This window comes from Ixodes scapularis, unplaced genomic scaffold (assembly GCF_016920785.2).
Source record: "Ixodes scapularis isolate PalLabHiFi unplaced genomic scaffold, ASM1692078v2 PGA_scaffold1__304_contigs__length_218370807, whole genome shotgun sequence".
In the NCBI taxonomy this organism is placed as follows: Eukaryota; Metazoa; Arthropoda; class Arachnida; order Ixodida; family Ixodidae; genus Ixodes; species Ixodes scapularis.
In genome coordinates, this window is record NW_024609846.1 from 45,374,101 (window position 1) to 45,397,759 (window position 23,659).

The 23,659-nt window shown below is 45.6% G+C and overlaps 1 protein-coding gene across 1 annotated transcript; it reads right to left on the reverse strand.

Annotated features, from left to right (window-relative positions):
* Positions 1 to 6,578: 6,578 nt before the first annotated feature.
* LOC8033995 (armadillo repeat-containing protein 5) lies at positions 6,579 to 21,719 on the reverse strand. Its single transcript, XM_029980900.4, has 7 exons — positions 20,894 to 21,719; positions 20,763 to 20,793; positions 20,311 to 20,497; positions 20,083 to 20,239; positions 12,424 to 12,613; positions 10,734 to 12,342; positions 6,579 to 8,269 (listed from the first exon to the last, which is right to left on the reverse strand). The coding sequence occupies exons 1-7, from the start codon at positions 21,134 to 21,136 to the stop codon at positions 7,480 to 7,482; spliced, it is 3,207 nt and encodes a 1,068-aa protein (XP_029836760.2). The 5' UTR covers positions 21,137 to 21,719; the 3' UTR covers positions 6,579 to 7,479.
* Between the last annotated feature and the right edge of the window lie 1,940 nt (positions 21,720 to 23,659).

Below are 23,659 nucleotides of genomic sequence, written 5' to 3' on the forward strand. Positions count from 1 at the left end.
GGTGCGCATGCTCAGTAGCAGCGTCTACCACCGCTACGAGATTCGGAGCTAAAGAAGCGATCTACAAAAGCTCCCTTTTGACTCGGGCGTTTCGCCTGTTATTCACAAGAAAATAAAAACTTGGTTCTAACGTTACAATGCAGTGCAGAATGCAGGAATCCCAGCTTGCCCTCGTGTGTTTCTGTAGATTAAAGTTTGTTGTTCTTGCTGATGTCAATGTGTATTTTTTTGGCAAGCAAAGTATGCACTGAAACTCTAGGTATCCGTTCTCCTTAATGCCCTGAATTTCGAACATCTCATCAAGAGATGGCCATGGAAACGACGGACACTTCATGACCGAAAACTCGACCAGTCAAAATAAAAGTGGCGGTTACGGGTTATCGATTGTTCATCGGTTCTAACTTTCATACCAATATTCGTGGAGGCCGTAGAAAGCGAGAGAAGCGGTGGCCTTCGGTCTCACAAAACAATAGAGAATCACACCACTTTTACGCGTTCTGTCTCTCTCTCTCTCTTCAGCACTCCTTAAATGGCCTAACCCCCCCCCCCCCCCCCCCCCCCCTGTTTATGTTAACAGTTGACTGTAAAGTGATGAGTGGACTCGACCGCCATGCCCGGACAAGTAAACCAAATAAAGTATCGACCGTACCCTCGAAGACGATGCTCTTACCACCGAATTCAGAAACCTCACTCAAACTACACTAAAACTGAAGGGCCCCTCCACTTCCTCGAGGAAGGCGCGAGGGCCGGCGCTGGCCAATCGCGACGGCGGATCCGTCCTCGCGATTGGCCAGCGCCGGCCCTCGCGCCCTGCTCGAGGAAGTGGAGGGGCCCTTCAGTTTGAGTGTAGTTTGAGTGAGGTTTTTGAATTCGGCGGTTAGCCTCGCGCCGGCGCTTTTCAGCCGTACCCCAAAGCGTGCTAGACAACAGTAGCGCATATCAAAGACAAAGAATTCGACCCCCTCGCGCGAGGCTACATCGTCTGTTACGCGAGTTGTGAACCCGCAAATCGAGGGGGTACGGAGCCGCGTTTGATGCCTGTGAAGGTGGCGGGAGACGTCGAAGAAGTTGGAAAGGGTGAAACGGTGTAAAAGACAAAAACAAATAAACACGAAGAGCTTTTTTTTTTTTTGCCCGGGAGAAGAAGAAAAACACGATGGAAGGCGACAGAGAGGCTCCTCGGCGTTGTCTTACTTGGTCTTTGTCTTTCCCATATTTGTACATGCCTCGCCCGTTTTCCTAGTGGTTCTAGTGACCGGTCATACAAAAAATCGTGTTTTCTTTTCGGCTATTCTGCCCTTCCTGATGTTTTCTATTTTGTAGAACTTGCTCTCTTTATGTTGCTGAATGTTCTGCTCGTACTGCTCCAGTTACTTTACTATGCTTATATTTTAAAAGAAGTAACGAGTAATTAAAGTAATCTGTTACCAATATTTTGCAACAGAATTACATTACAAATTACTTCCGAAAAAAAGTAACGAGCCAATTACAAAATTTACTTAAAAAGTAACAGATTACAAGTAATCCGTTACTTTTAACGGATTACTTCCCAAGTCTGAGTACGACTTTAGCAATTCTGCCTTATGCAAATATGCCAACGTTCATATTCGATTTCACTCATGCCTGTAGAATTTTCTGGACATATTGAATTGGTCTATATATATGCACTATATCCATCTCTGACGTGCACCGCGCAGGGGCGATACGCGACCGCCCGCCGGTTCGATGCTCAGCCAGATCGAAACAAACCAAAACAACCAATTTTTAATTTAAAAAAGCAAATACGTCAGGTTGCTTTGATATTAGATAAAATGTATTTAATTTATATTAGAGTTATATGATTTAGATCACCCTGGTCTAAGAAAGCGTCTTTTCTTTTTTCTCACTAAATTTTTAGACATGGCCGGCAGATTGATTCTTCAATCTACCCAATGACTGAAAGTAGTGTAAAGCAGAAATTGACTGACAAGTTAATTACGTGCAAAATCGAGTTTCCTTCATAACTTTTTATTATTTATGTAAATCACGCCACACTAGAACAAACGCTGCGTGATTTTTCATACAAGGAAAAAGCTCGATTGCTCTAATACTTCAGCAAATCGAAACAAATGCCACTTTGAGCTTATGTATCCGAAATCTTTGTGGAAACAGCTTCCGCTAATTTTTCTTCTTTTTTTGATAAACAAACGAAAAAAAAATATTTGGCATTATTTCTGCGGGGAAGGTTTGATTTGACTCATCATAGTAAAACCGGTGGGATTTAGAACAGTATTTAAATCATTATTTAAATCTTCTTGGCTTTCATTCGCCTCCCTGAAAAGAAGGGCAGATGCGCAAAAGATGGAAGATAATTCTACCAAGAGGTTGACCAAGAGAATCTCGTGTTTATTTGTTGAAGGCTTACCGGAATGCTTATCGGAAAAGAAGGAAAGGGGGGGGGGGGGGTAATTTACCACACTAGAGCAAATCGATGTGTTTAGCGATAACCGTAGATATTGGCACCAAAATGTTTCCCTGGCGCCACCTCGCGGGAGCTCTCCTTTTGCGTAGTGGGTGAAATTTGCGCAGACGGCTTGCCAAGTAATCGCACGGAGTGGTCATGATAGTTCGCACGTGCAAACTGTCAATTTATTTATTAATAAAAACCTGTATGACGTTTTTACGAGTTATTTCTACTGAACTACAGCGTCTCCAGGTCGCTTTTTGAGAAATAAATCTCTCAAATTATTGAGAAACAAGCCTGGAGCTTGACAGCTTGCGTCACGGCTGATTCTTGTTCTTCTAAATCAGTGGAGGCTCCTGAGGAAATGGAAAGCACGGCGGACCGCTAAAGTTCCCACTTTGTGCAAAAAGCGTTGACGCAGGCCTTTACCGGCATTTACCGAGGCGATAATGCGCCCGAGCGGTTTTTTCCGTCCCTTATCATCCGTGTTTTCTCAACGTTAGCTTGTGTCTGTTGCAAGAGTAATTTTAGCGCACTACTGCGCATCCCACGCGCTCTAAACTTTCTAAAAATATGACGGATTAAGTTGAAATGAAACCATGTTTATTTTCGATAATTCAAAAGTTAAGCAACAAATTTTAATTGAATATTCGACTTTTCGTGACAAAATTAGCTCCCTATATATATTATGCCCCCTTGATCGTATAACTCCCCTGCACAAAACGCATTATTGCAGCTTTCACGACTTTTTTTTAAACACATTTGTGAAACCTAAAAACACCCTGTATAACTTATTTTATCTTGTACTTATGTGTCTATTTTATTCTCAGAAAAAAAAAATACGAATGAAAATTGTATGCATATATTGAACAGGATTCATAGCCAATGACTATAGTTAAATTTGTGTATGCAATGAAAAGCGCTACGTGTGAGCTTTCTGGTGATGTCGAGGTCATCAAAATATATTCAATTGGTCACACGCAAGAACGGGCCAAATATTGCCAGAAATTGTCTTGCATTTTATTTACTGAACATGTTAGAAGGTAGGGTTTAGATATCTGCTATTACAGGGTCCTTTGGTTATCAACTGATTTTATGGTTTTCAGAATTTGTTTAACGATTCCACGTAAAAAAGCAGTGTGTACATTAACTAAGATTAAATTGGCATGTAAAGGCATCTGTTTTAATATGTATGCGCAACTTTAGATCATACAGTTGGCGAAAAAAAGTAAACCATAAACTGCAAACAGTGATGCAACAAACCACCGATGGCCCCACATAGAATGTATGTTCTCCTTTGTTTAGTTTTAACAGGTCGTCAGTTGAAAAGTAGAACCGGCATCAGTATTAACTTTTTCATAAAATGGAACGTCGAGCAATCAGTCGGTCAGGGCCTTCCTTTGGTTATTACTATATTCACACAAAAATAATAGGCATTCATCCCAGGTAGCACATGAAGTAGGGCCCATGTGGCCCCCACGTAGGGCAAAGTGGGCAAGGACAGCCCTTGCGGGTCTCACCTCGGTTATGAGAGAACAAAATGGCCGTAGACGTGGGCAAAGCGAGGGCATGCTCACTTGGGCTGCCGACGGCCGTGGGTCCCACTTTGGCTACGGGTGGGCATGCCCAAGTTGGGCAACCCGCGCAATGCCCCCGAGGGTCCCATAGCACATACGTGGTCTCCACGGAAGTAACGCGTGCGCGCGCCCGACTTGGACTGCCTGTGTAATTTTGAAAATTACACTTGCCACTGATATCAGTAATAGTTTGCGCATGTTCTGGAAAATTAGCATAGGAGATGGTTTTCATGTGATACCAAATCACCGAGAAATTGCAATTTAAGGTGGGAGAAATTTTGGGTTTGCAAAACCCCATTATAACTAACTTGCTACTCAGCGTGTATGTGGAGAACTCCGGTTTACGTGGGGCAGGAGTTTTTACTCAGAGTATTGAATTTGAGGCTTAATTCTAAAGAAACTTGTTCGAATGTCGTTGTCTGTTATACAACTCGGTGTCATGTAGTAGGGTCAATCTGACTATGTATCTTGATTACCTGACTAACGGGAGATATATTAAAATGTGGAGTTTTTTGTGTTCCTTTGCATACTATAGAAATGCCCAATTTTTTATGGTCTCCCTCAAGTCGTTGTATGGGTCTCTCAAAGCACGCACATTTATATGAGGATAAACATGATCATTTTAACCACATTGTGTGGGAATGATGAAATGACCCGAACGGAATAAGGTTCTTGTGAACCTAATATGGACTGCCCACGAGGGTGGCTCACGGGAGCCAGAGTTGCGCGTTCATCCCCGTAGCGCCGGCTTTCCTGCACGGCATTCGGAGTCTGCTCCTCACGTGACTGAATTCGGCGACTAGCGGCGACGCACTCAAAAGCAGGGGAACGTACGGCGGCGCGCGCGCAACGTCTACTTTCATGCACGACATTTGACTATGCTGCTCACGTAATCGGATCTCGCCAAATAGCGGCGTGGCGGCGCATGGAAAACAGACGCACAACAACACTGGCTCCCATAGGGAGCCTATACAGGAACTCTAACGTGGACTGCTCCTTAGGTCCCCTGTGGGCCCTACGGGACGGCCCATGTGGGCTGCCCAAGTAGAACCACTTTAGGTCCCAAGAGGAGAGCTCGTGTGGGTCCCCCGAGGCAGCCCACTTGGGCCTGACTTGCAGACAACGCGCAGGGGCTCCGGAACCGGGGAGGCAGTGGGGGCCGTCGCCCCCAGATTCTAAACCAATGGGGGCATGTTTCCACACTCAAAACTGTTCCGACTGCTTTCATTGCTTTACATCGAATTAAAACATACTTCTGTAGCAGGAAGCAGACTAACGCATCTTTTACTTTTATGCGTCCACAAGGGCAGGACCGCGGAACTGGTGGTAAACGAAATAATCAACGAGTTTGTTAACGGGAGAACTGAACGGGCAGCCACGTTTGGTTTGACATGACGATTCACCGTACGTATATTGTGTATGACCCGAAGTAGAAGGGAAAGTGCGGGTTTGTAATTTTGTGCATCGTGTTTAATATGGTTCATATGTGTATATTGTATGTCTGTATCAATAGTAAGTGACACGTATTCTTTCTTTGGAAGCCTTGTTAACCCGTTGGTTTGAAGTTGTCTTTTATTGTTTGTCCAATATGTGCGTTCTCACTAATAAATCTCCGAAGATTCTATCAGACTGCAGCCTTCATTTCTCTGCACTGCGCTTCGTTAGTGGTCGTTGATATATATATTTATATATACAGTCAAACCCGTTCATAACGAACAGCAGGAAACGCTGCGATCAGTTCGATATAGCAAGTAATTCGATATAGCAAAAACATTTACAACGAACTTTCACGATCCGTTCGTAGTAAAGTGAGAGCTTGTTTTTCTTTCTCATCTCTTCGCTTCCGCCTTGTAAAAACGCGCTAGAAAAAAAAAATTTTTTTTTGCATGCGTGCAGTTTTTTTTTTTTTTTTTTTAGCTTGTTCTCCCTTCTGAATCGCTTCTGTTCGTGGGCAAGCGTTTTGGGGTGTATATATATATATATATATATTATATTTTTTTTTGTGTGTGTGTGTGTGCGCGTGCTTTTATTTTTCTGAATCGCTTCCCTTCGCAACTCGAGCTTTTGAAATTTTCTTTCGTTCCTACTTTTTTTTTTTTTTTTTTTTTTGAAGGGGAAGGGACAGGCTAGAAGACGATTGTCTGCGCGTTTTGGGGAGCCTTCCCGGGGGGAAAAAAGTTCAATATAGCCAATATGTTGTTTGTTATAAAAATTACTTTTTACATTAATTTTTATTTAAATTTTTGTGAGTTCAATATGGACAATAATTCGCTGTACGTGGGTTCGTTCTAAACGGGTTTCACTGTATATATGTATGTATGTATATATATATATATATATAGAAAGAGAGAGAGAGAGAGATAGCTGTGAACTACACGATGCAACATGAGCGCCCAGACGTCGCCCCGACACATCAGATATACTACCGGAGCCCCTGCACGCGAAACCCACGTGGGCCCCCCTTTCAGAGCCACTTCGTGCTACTTGGATACCTATGATTTTTTTTTTATAATATAAAATGACTAAAAATTCTAAAGCAACTAACAAAAAGACGGTCGTTTCGAGTCACCTACACAGGTGGCATCCTTTATTTAGATGCTCGACTGTAACATTCGACAGCGGAGCATACCAACAGTGCAGTTGCGTCGTGTGCCCCAAACCAACATCGCAAGATTTTTTGCGTGACAGAAAAATATCTATGCATTGCTGAAAGTGAAACCTTCGAAGTAATGCTAGCAGCGACAATAAAACATGCAAATTTTAGGCTATGACATTATCTGCATAGGAATAACCTTAAAAATATTCGATCGGAGGATGACATACCTCATTCTGCTTAACCTTGGCATTCACACTTTACCATTCCTTCTTGCATTACCTTGGGGGAGGTCGTTTGTTTCCCCCAGCAATGCATAGTGAATTTATATAAAGCAGAAAAAAATACAAGTGGCTCTTGGAAACACAAGCGGCATATGCACTGTTCATGTGGAGTCGGCAGCAAAAGTTTACGGAACGCGGGAGCGCCAGCCGAAATGACTGGTTGCGCCTTCTGACGGCGCGCGGCCGCTCTCAAGATTCACGCTTCGAGAATGCGCTTCCTTTCGTGCTCGCAGTCGTGTCTTTTTTACTCGCTTTCGTCTGACGCGAACAAGATAACCGGGACCGGCGCAAGGTGCCACTTTGTCAAGTCATGCCGCGCGTCTGCCTCAACCACCGTGATGGGTGACGGAGCTCGCATGCTGAATAACGTTTCGCGGCGCCTAGCGCCAGTCCGTTATCTCGTCGGCGGCAAACGGAAGCGAGCGAAAAAAACATGGCTGCGAACACGAAAGGAGGCGCATGCGCAAGGCGTGAGCCTTGAGCGCGACAACGCGCCGTCACAAGGCGCGGTCAGTCATTTTGGCTGGCGCTCCCGTGCCCCGCAAACTTTTGCTGCTGACAGTACGCAAATGCATTCTTATATCACAGACAGGATTCCATGGCCGAGTCCGCTACCACACAAGAATACGAGTTCCGTCGGACCAAACTAGCCACGTCATCCAGCACCTGACCGCCGTGCGGACCAAAGACCAGGTCATGAAGACACCTGTTCCACGTTTCTTCGTCACACTTTTCCGTGAGAGCATACCACAAAACGGCCATTCGCAGGTCCTCCATCCCAAGTTCCAATGCCTTGGTATACGCGTCACAAACATGTTCCAACTTCACACACTGTTTCACCCTCGTTTCTGTCATTCTTTGCAGTTCCGGAAGCAACAAGAGGTCGCACAGTCCTAAGACTTCGAGGTCTACCCTAACCGTTGTTTCCGCTTTCAGAAAAGGACAGCTCCCAAAGCTGCACCCGTGAAGAAAGTGTACCACGACGCTGAGAGGAGTCTTGCGTGTGCAATGGAATGCCACAATGCTCTGGTTGCTCTCCTGGAAGTGCCCACTGAGCATCCTTCGAAAGTAATCGTTGGTCTCGCTAAGTTGGTCGCGGTTTCCCTCGACCACGGAGCCATCTTCCATGCGGAACTGCACGTCAGTCGTAAATTTCCCGAGAAAGCAACTTGAGGTATTCACAAGGTCAGGTTTCTCGCTTGTTTCCGTGTTCCTTTTTGCTTTGGGGGCTGCTATAGAGGTGCAGAGTGCTTGGAGGCTGGCTGCAGCGTCGCTGAAAAGGGCCCTGCAGTCCTTGTTCCCTTCCAGCATATCGAGCAGAAGCTCCAGCCCGGTGCATTCTAACAGGAGCTGCCGCAGGATAAGCTTGTTGCTAAAAATCAAGAACACATTTTTCAGAATTATTTTATATACACACGCAAGTACCACACAGAAATTTTAGTTTATACATAGCAGAGAGATATGTTACTACGGCCCTTTGATGTCTCTTGTCTGGAAACTTTTCTGACACATTAAGAGAAAGCTCTCACTGGGGACAAATTGAATTAACTTAGGTACACCCTTGGTGTCATGGCTGACCGAGATTTGGGATGAGGAACCTAATATATGAATTGATAGATGTCTTCAGACCGCCTGAAGATCTAAGCAACTTTAGAAAAAGCTTCACAGCTTTCCTAGAGCTTCAAAAGATAGCGTCAGTGGTATGCTACTAGGAATGCGTCCAAAAGTGGTGATGCATGAGATGCCATTGACAAATGTCGCCATGGAACATTTGTCGTCATCAGCATCCCATCAAATACACCCGACGACTGCGTGTGCGACGTACTGCCCTGAAGGAGTGCGTTCCCCTTAGCACGTGGGTGTGCTGCGGCGAAGCAAAATATGCATGCAACATCGCATGCCTACTTTGCGGTTCTCGCTTCACTGCAATACACCAATGCGTGGTGAGAATCGCACTCAAAGAAGCCAACTTACCTGCCAGAACAAACCACAAACATGGTAAATATATCGAGACCTTCAAGCACTGTCGGTATTCGACACAGAGATCAAATCAAATAGAACATTATTTTAGGCGATAATCGAAAGTTCCAAGAATTCGCACAAGCCTACTACAGCGAACCGGCCGTGTAGCAGGGCCTGAGCTATCACATTTTAGTAACAACAAAGTAAAATTACGTTTAAGCACAATGTTGGCGTAAATTCATCATATTTTGGCGAGACATAACAAGATGTAACAGGGTAAGCACTTCGGCGCAACTATGGCACAGCAATCACGTCACTATAAAAATGCTTTCTGCCCAAATGCTTTTGTACCATTATAAATTTAAAATATTTCAAGCGCATTAACAAATTCTGCCTTGGAGACTATTTGGTCTGTCACAAATATTTTATCACCTCCAGCTCCTTCTGCATATGATTACCATCAAATAAAAGGTTACCAGATCGTAAATCTGCACGCATGAGTTAGGAAACCAGACATCAAAGGACCATGACATAGCTTACCCCTAGATTATATGTAGGATTCCAATTTTTCCGAGTTCTTTTCTGGTAAAATTTGGAGTGTGTTTTTTGAAACTTAGTTTTCACAGACAGGGTTTATCGGAATTTATCTTTGTTAGATTCCAAATTCTCTGAAATTTTGAGTTTATTTCACTGTATTCCCATTTTCAAAATTAAAAAAAAATAATAAAGTCTGGACACAAACATACCATAAATTCAACAGAACTCACCTGTATCCAATGATATTCCTGTAGCTACATTTTGCACGTGTGCCCTTGCCATTCGTAATACTTATTCCTCATAAGGAATATTTCAAATATGTGTTGTTTCAGTAACAGTCGATACTTTGAAATAACTAAACCCCTGGACGTAGTAGCGAGGATGTTTGGAAGCTTCAGATGCACCTCCCCTCCGTTGAAATCTACCAGTTCATAGCTTTCACTGTTGTAAAATCACTACCTCTCCCTTCTCTAAGCAAAAATAATATGGTCCAATCTAGAATTCTAAACAATGGCTTTTGTCGTGACCCAGAAGTACCATGACCCATTGTCCTGAATGAACCTTGACAAGCTAAAAGGTAAACCACCTTTTGTTAGTAGTGTGAAATTTCGAAGAAAATTAAAGTAACCTCTCCAGGACCACTGATGCAGTGCTCTTATAAAATTTATCTGTAAAACACCATAATTTTTTGTGTTATGTTTTTTTGTAATTTGACTTCGAAATTCAATTTTTCTGATAAATCCAGATCGACGGAAATTTTATCGGTAAGTGTTTTTTTCCGATTTTTTTCGGTATTATCCAAAAATCTGCAACCTTAATAATATGTGAATAGTTACTAAATGTTCATAAAAAAGCTTAACTGGCCAAGGCATGTGCATCATACCATATGATTTAGGAACAATATTATATGAGCTTGAACTCTAGAGAAGTTGAACTTTGAGAATATACTAGCATTTAGAAAGTCGAACTGCTATAAACAAGGAAATCAGAGCTTTCACTTTAAGTGCACTGCAGGTACTTCGATAGCCAGTGATGCAGTGGCGTCACAAGGGGGGTGCGGGGGGGGGGGGGGGGGGCATTGCCCCGGGTGCAGCGCTCGGTGGGGGGGGGGGTCGGGGCTGGCGATGAGCGGAGAGGGGCGGACAAGCCGGTGGGGAGAGGGGTTGTCGCCGCGGGCTAGGGTGCCGCTGACCCTAGTGACGCCACTGCAGTGATGAGAAGTGAGTGAAGTGCAATATACTTCAGTCATACCGCAATAGTGAGTTTGTACTCTGAGAGTTCAGTAATATGGTAACCTTTGAAGCACCAGACAAGTCGAAGCTATTTAAAAGACTCACCGGACGATATATGGAATGGTGAGGCAGCAGTGCTGCTGAGCTTTCCTCTCGCAGGTAAGCAGGCAGTGAGCCAGAACTCCACTCCCAAATCCAGACTCTGCCACACTGATGAGGGTAGCCAGGAGACTCTTTGCAAAGTCCAGGAATGGAACACAGCGTTTGCAGTGGTCCACACGACAGGCTTTTGAACTCTTCACTAGCTTAGCAAGTTCCACAATACTCCCAGCACAGGCAATGCTCTCAAAAGAGTGCACATTAGAGACCACCCGTAATAGGACTTGTCCAGCACGATGCATTGGTTTTGGCATCAAAAGCATGTAGCGCAGTAGTCCGCGAAAAAGCCTGGGAGCTATACCCTCATAGTTCAGCTTTTCCAGGTAAGAAAACACAGAAAGGATTCTAAGCATTGTTTCAAGCAAAATTCCTTGAGGGTCACTCAAACAGAATGACAGATTCTTAAAAGAAGACCGTCTTCGTCGCTTGGCAGCAGGCAGAGGAGGCGGACTTTGACGACCATCGGAGCTTCTGCAGGAAACCGCTTTGGCAGCTTCTTGGTCTTCGCTCAGCAAGCAACTGAAGAAAGATTTTTTACGTTTTATGAAGTTGGACCGCACAGGTTTCAGTGAAGCAGCTTCAAGGACAATGCTCTTCACGTGGTCTGGGAGGTTCTCTTCTTGGTCCTCATCATCCGAACAGACCGGAGAGAAGCAGCGGAAGGGTTCAGGGGATGCCACGGACACCGGAGACTCGCATCGTGGAGAACTGCACGAGGACCACACCCCGCTGTCCGGAGAGCGAGGACTTCTTGCTGCTGTTCTGGGAGACACTGGCAGGCAGTAGTAGTCCGGAGAGTTTGGGCTGCACTGGTAGCTCTTGTAGCCAGAGTCAGTTGAGTTCACTTCAAAGTGCTGAGCTGCATTCTCATTCTGGATCTCCTGGTAACTAGGACTGTGAACACAAAAGACCTTGCTGCCCACCTTGCCCATATTTGCTTCCAGCTCAGGGTCATCTTCGTCAAAATCAATTGCCTCTGATTTTCTGGTGCTGGAGTTATCCGTGAAATCCTCCTCCCTTTCTGTGTGCCATGTCTGATTGCAGTCTTGCAACTTGTCCTCCTTTACGACGTTATTTACTGGTACATCAGTATTGACAGTCCCTTTGGTGTCACTGACGTCATCTTGTCGGTTGTTCTCTTGCTTTTTTGCATTTCCTGCTTTGTCTTCCTTCACTTCTGGAGCACTTTTCTTCTGACCTACGCTATCCTTGATGTTGGCACTCGTTGCATCTTGACTGCCGTCCCCCTGCACAGTGTCTGTCGCTTGGCCGGCACACTCTACAGAAGTATGTTCCTCTTGCTTATGCTCCTCTATGTAACTTTCGAGGTGGTCGAGGACAGTCGAAGCTAAGTTAAGGTCCCAGAGCTTTTCCAAGCTGGGCTCGTCGTACCGGAACTGCAGGATAGCACAGGTGGTACACTGCCACATGTCCTTCTTGTCCTTGCTTGCCAGCACGTCCACGAAGAGAGACAATCCCCCAGTCTCTCGAACTCTGATTCGATTGACAGATTCCTGGCTGTAGCGGCAGAGTGCAGAAAAGAGAGCACCATAGCCTACCAAAGAAAGAGAGCGTTGTGTTAAAGGGCAATACAAGAAACATTGCATTAGCAAACGGCAGCAACAGCAGCACTCACTGGGCTTGGACAATGTGTAGTCATTCAACTGGGCCACAAGAGAAGTGACAGCTCCCACGGCTCCCAGGTCTGGACGTACATCTTCGACCACAGAGAGGTTTACGAGCAGGACAAATGCGCCTTCCAGCAGAGTTGTATCCGAGGCAGATAGTAACTCTTCCAGAAACTTGAACCCATCCGCCTCTTTCACCTACAGGGCAGTAAGGCAAGGGGTGAAACAATCGATAAGTCTCCCTCTCAACAGAGAGCATCAACATTGTGAGACTCCAGAGGTTTTCCCTTGTAAAAGATTAGCCTAGTAACAGCATCACACTAGACTTGTGGTAAGCAGAACCTTAAATAAGAGTGATTCATTGCAGGAACAATTGATCATCTTCCAAGAGATTATTGAATTCAGTGTAAGCATACCGATGAACAATAAAGCTGCTGTGTAAGCACTCAAGTGGGAAAAATGCTGATCTTATCTTACTCGAACCAAGAGGTAATGAAGCCCTTCCACTGATTATCAATGAACGCAGCTACAATGTGAGACAAAAGACTGAATAGAACAATAGGTTTGTTTCAGTTACCAGTGACATTATTGCTCAAGAATTTTTTGTGCTATAAACAGTATACCATGCCAGTGTTTGTATAACTTCAGGCATTAATGCCGTAAATGAATTGCTGCTTACTCTTTCCTGAAATGCTATTTTCTGTAATCATCTTAAGATATGGTTGACAGTACCTGATAATAAACAAGTCAATAAATAAATATGGCAATACATTCACAAGCACTGTACCAGTAGCGAAACTATGAGCCACTTAGGGAAGCAGGTGATTAGAAGAAGAAACTACCACATGGTGCAGTTTTTCTGTACGTAAAGATGGGATACTTATTTTTCCTATGCAAGTTCTTTTATCTCTCAGCTTCAGAAGGGAAAGATAGAATGCACAAATAAGAGCTGTATGTATGCTTCAATGCCTGCCATATTTTTTTGCTCAAGTTTGGAAGAAGGTAGGGGGTTCGTAATGCATGAGTGCTGTGTCATGACCTTCTATTTTTTCCTAGTATTCACATCTGTATATGTATAATACCACTTAAATCTTAATTACGCTCTAACATGGTCTACCTTAAGAGGCTTGAAAGCACCATAAAATAAAGAACTGTCATAAAAATGTTTCAGGTATTTTCATTTTGGTAACTTCATCCTTCAGACCTAGAAAGTGAACCAATTGCTTAGCTTCTTGGCTAAGCAATTGGTTAACTTTCACAGCACTCCACATGGCAGCTTTTCCATAGTTTTGCTCAGTGAGCTTGTCTTGAAGGGGCAGTGCAATAATTTTTGTAGTTACAGTAAACACCACTTGGAACATAATTTTTATGTGCATAACCTACGAAATGCACATTAGTTTTGTTCTCCATGCAATAGCAGTCGCAGAAAAAAAGTTAGAGACAAACGGGCAGCATTCACCCCCTCAACTCACAGCAAGAACCAGCCCCATGATCTAGTGCCGAGTACATATGCTGCCAATGTTCATCATTGCTATATGCCGGGTTGGCAAGGCACGGGGTACATGCTGAGCCCCAGACATTGTTAGAATTCGGCTATTGCCATTATGGCATTTGCTGCATATCTGTATTTCGCCACCAGGGGGCCAGCGTCTTCCGGTGGACTTCCCGCGCACGCCGCGCCATTACTCTTTTTCTTGCTCCATGCAACCGCCATGAGGTGTCAACATGTAACCTAACCTGTTAATAAACAATATGTGACTACGTGACAATAACGTTTTTTCCCACCGACGCAACACTGGCGACGAGAACGAACTCACCCGTGGCGGCCGACCGAGCAAGTTACTACTACCCGGAAAACGGTGAGCGTCCAGCCAGTTCAGCTCCAAGCACACCATGTCACAACCAACGCCGGGGCCGACATTTGGAACACTTGCTGCTTTCGACGCAAGCGTCGAATCCTGGACCAATTACGCCGAAAGGCTCGAAGCATTCTTCGAAGCAAACGCCATCGTGGACAGTAACAGGAAACGTTCAATTTTGATCACGTCGGTGGGACCCAAAACTTACGTGCGTCTGCGAAGCCTTTTGGCGCCTAAAAAGCCCATGGACGAGGCCTACGAAGAAATTCTCAAGGTCTTGGCACAGCACCTTAACCCGGAGCCCTCGGAGATCTACCAGACCTACCGTTTTCAAACACGGGTTCAAGGGCCGAACGAAATGGTGGCAGACTGTCGCCGAGCTCCGGAAGATCGCAGACGACTGCAACTTCGGCGCTGCGCTCGAGCGGAACCTCCGCGATCGCTTCGTCATCGGACTGCGCAACAAAACTGTCAAGAAAGTGCTACTGGCTAAGCCGAAGACCTTGGACCTGAATGAGGCGCTCAGAATCGCAAGAGCTGCGGAGGTGGTAACGGAAAACGTCACCCAGCTGCCTAACGCGGCCCAACCTTTGCCGCAAATGACTGAAGTCAGCGTTATGCAGGCCACGGAAAGGAGAGGACGCTTTCAAAAGAAAACCCAGCAGAAGTCTCAGAAGAGCTCAGCGCAACCTTGCATTCGTTGCGGTGACAGCGCACACACTCCACCCAACTGCCCTCACAGATCGACAACATGTTTTAAGTGCAAAAAACAAGGACACCTGGCAAGTGCTTGTCTGGCCTACCAGCGGAAGCCAGGACGACCCCAACAGTTTCACGCACACACCTTGTCGACGGGTGAAGACTATGCGGAACCAAGCGATCCGTCGCAGCATCTGTACTCTGTGAATACAGCACCGTCAGCGGTTCAACCGATTGTCAAGCCTCTCCAGTGGGGGCAAGTGACGTTAAACATGATCGTGGACACCGGCTCACCCGTGTGTGTCATCTCCAAAGACACATATAGCAAACATGCTGCTTCATGGCCTGCTCTTAGTCCAACGGACACAAATCTATATTGCTACCTTGGAAAACTGCCAGTGGTGGGAGCCCTGCACCTACCAGTAAAAAACGGCGACAAGCAAGCAAGCGGTGTCTTGTATGTGGTGGACTATCCGGGCCCAATTCTGTGTGGTCGCGACATCATCCAGGAGCTACAGCTTCTGTCTGCTGAACACGTCGGCAGCCTGCTGCCCTCTGACAACAGTGTGGCAGGCAACGACCGTCAAAGAACTAAAAGAAGAGTTCAAAGACCTGTTCGAAGAGGGAACAGGCCTGATGAAGGGTCCCCCTGCACACCTCAACTTGCGGAAGGATGTCAACCCCAAGTTCCTGAAGGCACGCTCACTGCCATATGCACTGCGCGACAAGGTGGCGGCAGAGCTGGACAGGCTATGCAGCAGTGGAATCTTATCACCAGTGCCTCATGCTGACTGGGCTACCCCCGTGGTACCTGTCACGAAGAAGGACGGCGGAATCCGCATCTGCGGTGACTTCAAAGTGACTCTCAACACTGCTTGTGACTTGGAACAGTACCCGCTTCCACGAATTGAGGATATGTTTGCATCTTTGAAGGGTGGGTACTGGTTTTCCAAACTCGACTTGCGAGAGGCATACTGTCATGTCGCCTTGGACGAGGAATCCAGAAACGCGTGCGTCATCAACACGCACAAAGGACTGTACTGCTATAACCGCCTTCCGTACGGCATTGCCTCTGCACCTGCATTATTCCAGAGGAAGATGGAGAACATCCTTCAGGGGATCCCAGGAACTCAAGTCTTTTTGGACAATGTCCTAGTCGCTGAGGGACCACACGATTTTGGAAAGACCCTCCGGAGAGTGCTCAGTACACTCAGGGAGAATGGCATCCGCCTAAGAGAAGACAAGTGTGAACTTGGTTGCGAACAAGTCATGTACCTGGGTCACCGGATCGATAGAGAGGGACTTCATCCATCAGAACAAAAGCTCGAAGCCATCATGAAGGCTCCAGCACCACGGAACCTACACGAGCTTCGTTCCTTCCTGGGATTATCAGCTACTACAGAAGCTTTCTACCTCAAATGTCCAAGCTACTGGCACCACTCTACAACCTGCTCCGGCAAAATGTGAAGTGGAGGTGGGAAATCAAGGAAGATGCAGCCTTCAACAACGCAAAGCAGACACTTCTGCGGTCAAGTCTCCTAGTGCACTACGACCCCACTCAGGAACTGATCTTAGAATGCGACGCATCTCCGGAAGGCGTTGGAGCAGTGTTGTCGCACAACGTCAATGGGGTCAACAAACCCATCGGTTTCAGATCCAGGACACTCACCAGTGCCGAGAAAAACTACTCACAACTTGAAAAAGAGGCCCTGGCACTAATTTTTGGAGTAACCAAGTTTCGTGACTACTTGCTTGGTAGAACTTTCACGCTTAAAACTGATCATGAACCCTTGGTAGGGCTTTTCAAAGAAACCAAAGCAACACCAACCACCGCAGCTGCCAGAATCCAGCGCTGGGCACTCACGCTTGGGGCATACAGTTACAGGATTCAATACAAGCCTGGGCAAGCAAACCAAAATGCAGATGCGTTAAGTCGTTTACCACTCCCACATGACCAGCCAAGAACTGAAGACAACAGATTACAGGGAGTGCATGTCCTCGACATCTTGGACACCAGTCCAGTTTCTCGGAAGCAGCTGGAAGATCTTACAACGACGGACCCTGTGCTTGTGGCACTTCGAGAGATCATTAAGAAAGGTTGGCCAAGGAAACTTCAAGATCCAGTTCTTCAGCCATTCTGGCCGCAGAGACACACCTTCTCCTTGGACGGTCTTCTCATCCGCAGGGGGGAGAGAGTGGTTATGCCCGAGAAAGCACGAGACGCTTTCCTACAGGAGCTCCATGACACACACATGGGTATTAACGCGACTAAAGCACTCGCACGGTCAATACTCTGGTGGCCAGGTATTGATCATGCAATCGAAGATGCTCTGCGAGCTTGCACAGTGTGTCAACAGGCTGCACCGATGCCATCAGCAGTAGAACCACTAGCCTGGCCAGCAACCACTGCACCTTGGACAAGAATTCATGTTGATTACGCAGGACCTATCGATGGTACCATGGTGCTCATCGTGGTTGACAGCTACTCAGGCTGGATTGAAGCACTACCTACACCAGCCGCAACTTCAGCAGCAACAGTTGATCACCTGAGAAGTCTGTTTGCCCGTTTCGGACTGCCTGTTTGCCTGGTGTCCGACAATGGAACATCATTCACTGGATCACAATTTAACGAGTTCATATCCCTGAACAGTATCCGCCATTTAAGGACTGCACCGTATCATCCACAATCGAATGGGCTTGCAGAGAGAGCTGTAAGGACTGTTAAGGATGGCTTGAAGAAACTCTCGGGAGGTTCCCTCGCCACACGTTTGGCAAGATGGCTGCTTGTGCATCGTCGCACTCCGTCGGCCACCCGAGGCCAATCTCCAGCAGAGCTGATGCTCGGCTTTCGCCCGAAAGTTCGCATGGACCTCGCCACCATGATCACCAGCGAGCCAAAGGACGACACAGAAGGACTCTGCAACCTCAAAGAAGGGAATCCTGTGTTCGCAAAGAACTACGGAGTTGGTGAGCGTTGGGTGCCGGGAGTCATCTCGAAGGTTTTGGGAAACCGTATGGCTATAGTGGAGACCCACCACGGCTCAATGAGGCGCCAGATCGACCAGTTGCACCCCCGACACCATGGCTCTACTGTTCCAGAGACTTCTGTGGATTGGCCACCGGACCCGAGCCTTTTCGACAGTATACCGGACAGCCGAACTGAAATTCGATCTACCCCACTACGACGCTCTGTGCGAACACGCAAGGCACCAGACCGGATGGACTTATAGCTAGTGTGGGGGAGTGCTGCATATCTGTATTTCGCCACCAGGGGGCCAGCGTCTTCCGGTGGACTTCCCGCGCACGCCGCGCCATTACTCTTTTTCTTGCTCCATGCAACCGCCATGAGGTGTCAACATGTAACCTAACCTGTTAATAAACAATATGTGACTACGTGACAATAACGTTTTTCCCCACCGACGCAACAGCATTGAATGCTCATTGAGGCATTGTCATGAGCCTAAGCCGAGTGCTCACTTGCGCAGTGCAATCATGTCCAATCTATAAAGAGCATTTGAATATTGTGAGCACAGGTAACACCGGCAACTATGCCAACAGTACAATCCCAGTGGCTACATCATAAAATTTTGCTAGAAAAAGATTTAAAAAAAGTCAATTTTTATCCTTAAGTTTACACTGCGACAGGGAATATTCTTGATCATTGGCAATGCATGTGAGTATTGGCAAGGAGATTGAAATATAGAGGGCACTCTGACCCATTTGTTGTCCCCACATCTCAGTGTTTACCCAACATAAAGCTTGTGGACCTGACTCTTTACGTCATTTCCTTCAATGCAGCGCAGGGCACAGTGTAACATAAAAATACTAACAATAAACAAAGTGATGTTTATTGTTCGTGCTGCATCTCTCCCGAAAGCAGTTGTCAGAGAATGTGAGCTTGACCCACTTTGGCTTTTGTGCTGAGGTGGGCATATGCACCGTGCATGCTGCATTGTTCATGCAGGCCACAGTAGTAACAAAAAAGTCCCTCCTCCCCCCCGGGCGGAGATCACAAACTCTAGCCGAAAACTGACGCAGCGTCCGGTTACATCAGCCGAGTGCTGAGTCATTGTTATTTGTTCTCCCCATCCGTGTAGTTCTAAAGTTAGCCGCTTGGGGCACCACGGTCTAATCTCCTCCCCAATACTTGGGTCCCACCTCAACAAGCTTGTATAAAGTGGGAACGTCCCAATTCAATGTTGCATAACCCCTTTAAATATTAAAAAAAAAATGTATTAATTAAATTAAATTAATTTAGTTAATTAATTATTAACTAAATTAAAAAAAAAATTAAAAAAACTTAAATTTTTAAGCCCCTTTAGATAGCACAGTGTGCTGCTTATGCTCAGCATGTGGCTAACCATTAAGGAGCAGTCGACGGTTTAGCAACAAATATTATCATAAGAAAGCAATATTTGATTTTACAAAAAGCACTGCAGCCTCCAAAACTGCAACATATAATTTAAAGAAATGTGGTTCTCTATCTGGATTTGGAAAATCTATTCCCATTAGAAATTCTTGCATATTTTTGTGCACCCTCATGAGGCGTATCCAAGACCAAATGGAAGCTCCCAGGAAAGCAGCTCCCAGGAAAGCAGCTACCAGGAGAGCAGCTGCCAGAACGACGACACTTAAAAATCACTGCAACTTTTGCAGAGCAAGCCTTCAATCTCCAGACATGATCCAGCTACTGGTCTTTTACCTTAATTATTTGGGGTGCCAAATGGAAGAGTTCTTCCAGCGAGAATGGAAAGCAGGGGCAGGGGCAGTGACACCGACATTTGCAAAATGGTTGCTTCAAAGTTGCTGACAGGCTTCTGTTTGCAGGCTGGGATCATCCCCAGACTGGAAATAGCAACAGTCACTGACAGGATGAGAAGGGCAGGGAGAACTTTCCGTTGTCCCACCTTCAGCACGAGTGCCCTAGCTACCTTCGATAAAGCTTCGGAGTCTCGTGCACATCGAGAGTGCACAGGCAGTCACAGTACAGCGAAACACAGCGAGCATGTGCTGGAGGCAGGACGTCGTAAGGGGATGCCCCGCCGTTCTCATTTTGTCCATGACCATAGGTAGACATGTACCGCGCTGTCCAAAATGCCGAGACTCTACCTGCATGGCACACTCCACAGAACATGACTGGGTGACAGTGGTGAGCGCTTGGAGTGCGAACTTCTGCAATGGTTCCGTCAACAGCAGCTTGGCAATGGCGGCGGGCGCCTTGTGTTTCACGAGGTCGTCCCGGCAGTTGGGGATGTTCGCCAAGATCCTGTGGATCCAAAGACGATGCAATCGAGATGCGTCAACAGAAAAAATCTTGATCGGGGGAGGGCTCCGTACCTGAGGGCACGCAGTGCAGTGAGCTGAGTGTCCTTGAGCTTGGCCGAGGTTAGCAGTTCCGCAATGTGCTGCGTCGCCTCACACCGGTGCAGTTCCCTGGCACCCCGACTTGTGAGGGCAATGTTCGCCAGCCCACGGCAAGCTCTGTTCCTGATGCTTTCCTTCTCGATACAGGAGAGGATCCGTACTGACAGGCAGAGATTGGACATAGGGGGCATGATTAACTGGACATTACGATAACCTTCTGAACAAATAACATAAAAAAAGTTTTCTGTATTTATTTTTTTTTTTGAGGGGGGGGGGGGGGGTTAAAGGTGCAGGGGAAGGAGGGATTGAATGGGGAAAAGTGGGTTTGGGGGGGGGGGGGGGGGGGGGTTGATCGCAATTATCCCATCTTCTAAAACCTCAAACTTTAGCCCGAGTATTTATAAGGACAACAGTCAATTGCTCACCAATGCTTCGGACACCATTATTTCTTATGACCTGTAAAAAAAGAGGAACTTTCTCATTACCACTATAACAAAAACAAAGAAAGATAATGAGGGCGGGGTCACTTCGATGGGCGAGTTGTGAAGGAATATACCTCTTCCCGGACCTTGTCGACCAAACAGCAGTTGGCGAGGATGCTGAGGGTGATATCGGAGAATTTGGGCTTCTCAATAAGCCCTAGGAGCGTGATAATGCCCTTTAAATCGCAAAACTTCGACACAGCTGTGGTGTCTTTCCTGCATAGCTTGCTGATTTCAGCGAGGGCATTGAAGGCAGCGGAAAACGAACCTGCGTTGACCGTTTTGATGAGATCGCTCAGAACATCGTGGAGATTCATTCTGCCATCGGAAATGTGTCTCAAACCATGTTTTTAAATAACTTTGCGTAAATGGGGACGATCTCGCTGAAGCCTAGTTATGTTTACCCAGTGTTTTGAACCGAGCGATCGCCGACCGCCATGATTAGAGAAATATTTGTTTTTGTTGTTATTGTCCATTGTCATAGTTGTTAAAACTTAATAAATAAAATCAATAAAATGCATACAATACGTTTATATATCTTTATCGCGACTATAAAAGAAAGAAATTATATCAATAAAGTGATTAAAACGTTACCACTCAAACGAAACCGAAAATACGCGTAAGTCTTCGGTTTCAGTTCTGAGGCGTATCTCTTTTTCTAGAATCTATTTTGCCCGTTTTGCCAATGCTAAGCATTGATCTTGTAAAGAGTATAAAAGTGGCATGATTATCTGAAACCTATGGTTTGGCCGCTTAAATGCTCTTGTAAGCATAATACTTTTCAGAACAGTCATGGTCATGACTGACTGTTCCTCTCAGAACAATCACATGATTTGCAATTTTCATCGTATTTCTATATCTGATGTTGGCCTTCTATTTTCCACGGCGACTATGGGATGTTAACAGCACGCAATAGAGAGGGCACACACCTAGACCGGTCCCAAACATCGTGACACACCCATCTTCTAGATATATCTCAGAAAAGGGGTGTAAAGCAATGTTTGGTCGCGTTTTTAATATACAGAAAAAGGCCACGCATAATTGCAATTTTTGGTTTTCAAGAATGCTTAGAGTGCATAGACTGAGTTTGCGCTATAAAATGAATAATCTCAAGATACACTTTTGGCGAAAATAAAATCGCCATAGGAATATGTGAAACTCCGAGCCTCCTTTTAGACCCCATATTTACCCAAGCCATCAATTTCCTAGAATGTTATTTTTAAATGTAGATGCACAAACGAGAGTGCACCGAGACATATGTAGCAATATCTCCTTGTACACATATCCGATAAATTCCCTTACAGCTATCTTTTATAAATTTGCATTTAAAATTGAGCTTTGCGGAAAGGAATCGTGCAAAGGCATTTTGGCAGGGCGTAATGTTTGTTTGCAGAGTATTTTGTACCTATCAGCAAAACTTCTTAATTGTATTACTGTCCGAACCTGATTCCTGAACAAGGTTGCTGAAGCATAGCGTTTTCTTGGAGGTTGATTCAGAATGGTGCTTACCTGCAATTCCTATGAGGTGTATTATGCTTGTCCAAGTATCTATATATTCCTTCAAATGTGCAAGCAATTCTGCATCAGAGGAAAGATGCTCTGCAGAGCTCATGGCTGCCTTCTTGTGCGCGATATTCTGGTGCTTTCTGATAGCCTGGAGTATACTGTGCGCAATATTATCATTAACCATACTCTGCAGTCACTCTGAAGAATATTCTTCTGATATTCCCACACATGTGTAGCCCCGGACTTGAGGTCATGTAGATATTAACATACCTCTACAGAATGCTCCTTTGACCATCCAGATAGATTTTTAAAACTCTAATCATGAATGGAGGATTGACCATAAGCTCTGCCTTGGGGCAAAACATAGTGATATTTTGTTTGCCAGAAGAGATGTTTTTCTTTCTAAGCCGGAACCTAATGGTAATCTTTCTGGGAACTGGATATTTGCAAGTGCTTTTTGTACCGATCCAAAGTGGTTAGCTACATCGCTTGCAGAAAAGTCACTTCTGTATGAGCATGCTAGAGTGAAATTCACGAAATGCCAGCTTAACTATAAAGTTCCAGTTTGGCTTTCCGAAAAATAGAGTTTATGTACCAGTATATGTATGAATTGAAACTAAACAAAAGGTAGAACCCATACCAAATGTAATTTCTGATCAAAGCAGTCCGGTCATAGATCCGGTTAAGAAAACATTAGCCTAATTTTTGTAAAACAAATTGCAGAATACATTATGGTAGACATTTTCTAAAGCTTGAACTGGTCAGTTTGATTGCACCTTTGCCATACTAATGATGGCCTTCCAAGGGTTGATGAACAAAGGAGATGAAGGCATGAGCCCAGGTGGAGAATACGAGACCTGTACTTATGAGACACACAATGACGCGACGCATGCAAGAGATGCATCGGTGGTTCACTTTGAACTCCGGTCCAATCTGTCAGTTGACACATGCTCCAAAGCCCCTTGACATAACAAATTTTATCCGGGGATTTACTAGAGCTATACTCCATTTCACGATAATTTGGCAAACTGTGGAGGCTAAGGCCCCGCAACCCAATAAGAGCGTCAGAGTGAGGCACGTGACCCAACGTCATGGAAGCATTTCTGTAACCATGTCAAATGCGAGGCGCGAGGCCCGGAGGAACCGGCTGTTATCTGCTAGCCAAAAGTCGTATGCTCTGAAACCAATGAACTTCGGATGAACGTCCACCGCAGCAACATTTCCGTCCGCTAGAATAGTGAGCGCTTCGAGAACAGTTCATGAGACAACCATACACTCATTTTAGCAGCAAATCTGCGATGGGTGCTAATGCCAGGGCACAGCGCAATGTTTTG